The 2,170-nt window shown below is 40.0% G+C and overlaps 1 protein-coding gene across 1 annotated transcript; it reads left to right on the top strand.

The window, feature by feature from the left end:
- Positions 1 to 673: 673 nt before the first annotated feature.
- On the top strand, positions 674 to 1,669 carry LOC120125025 (protein BIG GRAIN 1-like E). The gene has a single exon (XM_039143541.1). It carries the CDS (start codon positions 770 to 772, stop codon positions 1,667 to 1,669), a length of 900 nt encoding a protein of 299 aa, XP_038999472.1. The 5' UTR covers positions 674 to 769.
- Positions 1,670 to 2,170: the final 501 nt, after the last annotated feature.

Genomic DNA, 2,170 nt, shown 5'->3' with positions numbered 1-2,170 from the left:
AAAGCTGCCATAACCTCACTTTTACAATAACAATAACCTTCTCTTTCTGTCTTTGCTATTTATGACCTGAATTGCATTTCAATCATGGACCATTCTAGGTTATATGTCATCTTCATTCTCGCCTTATAAGTCATTTTTTATTGAATTTTTCTTTTGTTTCTTACCAATCTTAAGTAGAAGCTCAACCATGTATTGCTCAAGAAAATCATGGTTCAATCCCTATTTTCCCTCACAAGTTCCAATCAAAGATCATGAAATAGATTTGCTCAAGACAAAGTGAAGATTCTCCTTTTAAGTACGAGTCCCAAAGTTTGATTTTGCTGCATCCTTTAAGACACACCCGAGTGATCATAATGCAATTGCCATGCTCATCAAACCCAAACACTTGCCCTAGGGTGTATCTTCTAAGTTCATCCAGCAAAAGGTTCTTGAAATAAAATCTTATAATAAACAATATAAAAAAGCCACGTTTTGCGTCTCGATTTGCGATGTCTTGCACGTGTGTATTGGCTTTATGTATACACTCCCACGCATGCAGGATGCAACCATCGTCCCCCACAAAATGAACAGTAGGCAACAGCCACTCCAAAAGGCCAACTCCCACTATAAAAAGCCCAATTATATCATTAGACGGTCTAATCGATTATTGGTACAACTATATTTTAAGGCTACTCCTTCCCACTACTCTCAAATCAATCATTTGAAGCCCTTTCCCTCTCTGTACAATCTCTCACCACTTCCATCCCTTTGCAACAGAATTAAGCATACCATGTCTGTAACAGGAGTTTCAGACCCTGATAGAATGTTGAAGAAGTCGCTCCATCGAAGGAACGACGCCGGTGAGGTCGATGTGTTTGAAGCTGCACAGTATCTCTCGGGGTACAATGACACGGTTAGCTATAATTGTGCAACATTCTCTCAGAAGATGATGGGCAGGGTCAGCTTGGATGTGCCAATGACTATGAGTAACACTTTTCCTCAATTTGCTCATTTGGTGGAAAAGCAAATTAAGGATAAGAAATACAAGCAACCGAGCTTCCCTGGTGGGAGATTTGCTACCTTCTTAAACTCTCTTTTCAATCAAAGAGGTTCGAAGAAGAAGAAATCGAAATCGACCACGCAGTCCAAGAAAGATGAAGAAGAGAGCCCTGGAGGAAGGAGGAGGAGCAGTATTAGCCATTTTCGGAGCTCAAGTACGGCCGACACCAAGTCGTTTTATTCTTCGTCGAGCTCCGGTTTCAGGACACCACCTTCCTATGCCCATACTCCTAGCTACAAGGAAGTTAGAAGCTATTTGGATCGTAAACAGGTTGGACCAACAAAACGAACAGCATTACATAATGCTGTCATTGGTGAAGGAAAGAATACAAAAACAACAGACTACTCTTGGTTGGATGAGAAATTGAAGTTCAATAATGGCTACTCAGAGAATCACAAGAATACTGGTGGTGTTCGTCATCAGAAGGGTCCAAATTACAGAGATCGTTATCCATTGGACGAGAAAGAAATTATGAAGTTCAACGAGACCGATGATGGTGCAGATAGTGATTCAAGCTCCGACCTGTTCGAGTTGAACTATGATTTAAGCATTTACTCAAGTGGTTTGCCCGTGTATGAAACTACACATATGGACACCATCAAGAGGGGTGCACCAATTGCCAATGATTAGTGATTTTCCACTAAATTAAGGGAGAAACATCAATAAAAGATTCTTTTGACTTTTTGGACAAGAAACAGTAAACAATTTAGTACATTAATTAATATATTTTCTACCTGTACGTGTGATTTATGTAACCTTTAGCTTTTCTCTACAATTTTTCATGGAAAAGAAGCATTTACATACAAGAAGTTGATTCAGTTTTTGCATGTTTGATGATTAAGCCACCTCATCCAAAATCTTTCTGAAAATATGATACCCCCCCCCCCCCCCCAATCCTCAAGATTTGATCCGGCAGGAACAAAGTTAGTGCCCTATATCTTAAAATTCTTGTCAGTCTCTGCCTCCACTATTTTATGTTTACTAGTGAAAGCATACAGAGAAATGCCTAAACTACACTTTGTACAATAAGGATTGTCATTTCCGGTTTTCCACCTTCAGACCATCTGATATTGTTGCAGCTTGACGGGCCGGGTCATGACATATTAGCCGGTGTAGCTAGGGACGGACGTA

This window comes from Hibiscus syriacus, unplaced genomic scaffold (genome assembly GCF_006381635.1).
Source record: "Hibiscus syriacus cultivar Baekdansim isolate YM2019G1 unplaced genomic scaffold, ASM638163v2 tig00110429_pilon, whole genome shotgun sequence".
Lineage (NCBI taxonomy): Eukaryota > Viridiplantae > Streptophyta > Magnoliopsida > Malvales > Malvaceae > Hibiscus > Hibiscus syriacus.
Note: the sequence above shows the minus strand (reverse complement) of the source record. Positions and strands in the feature narration are given on the sequence as shown.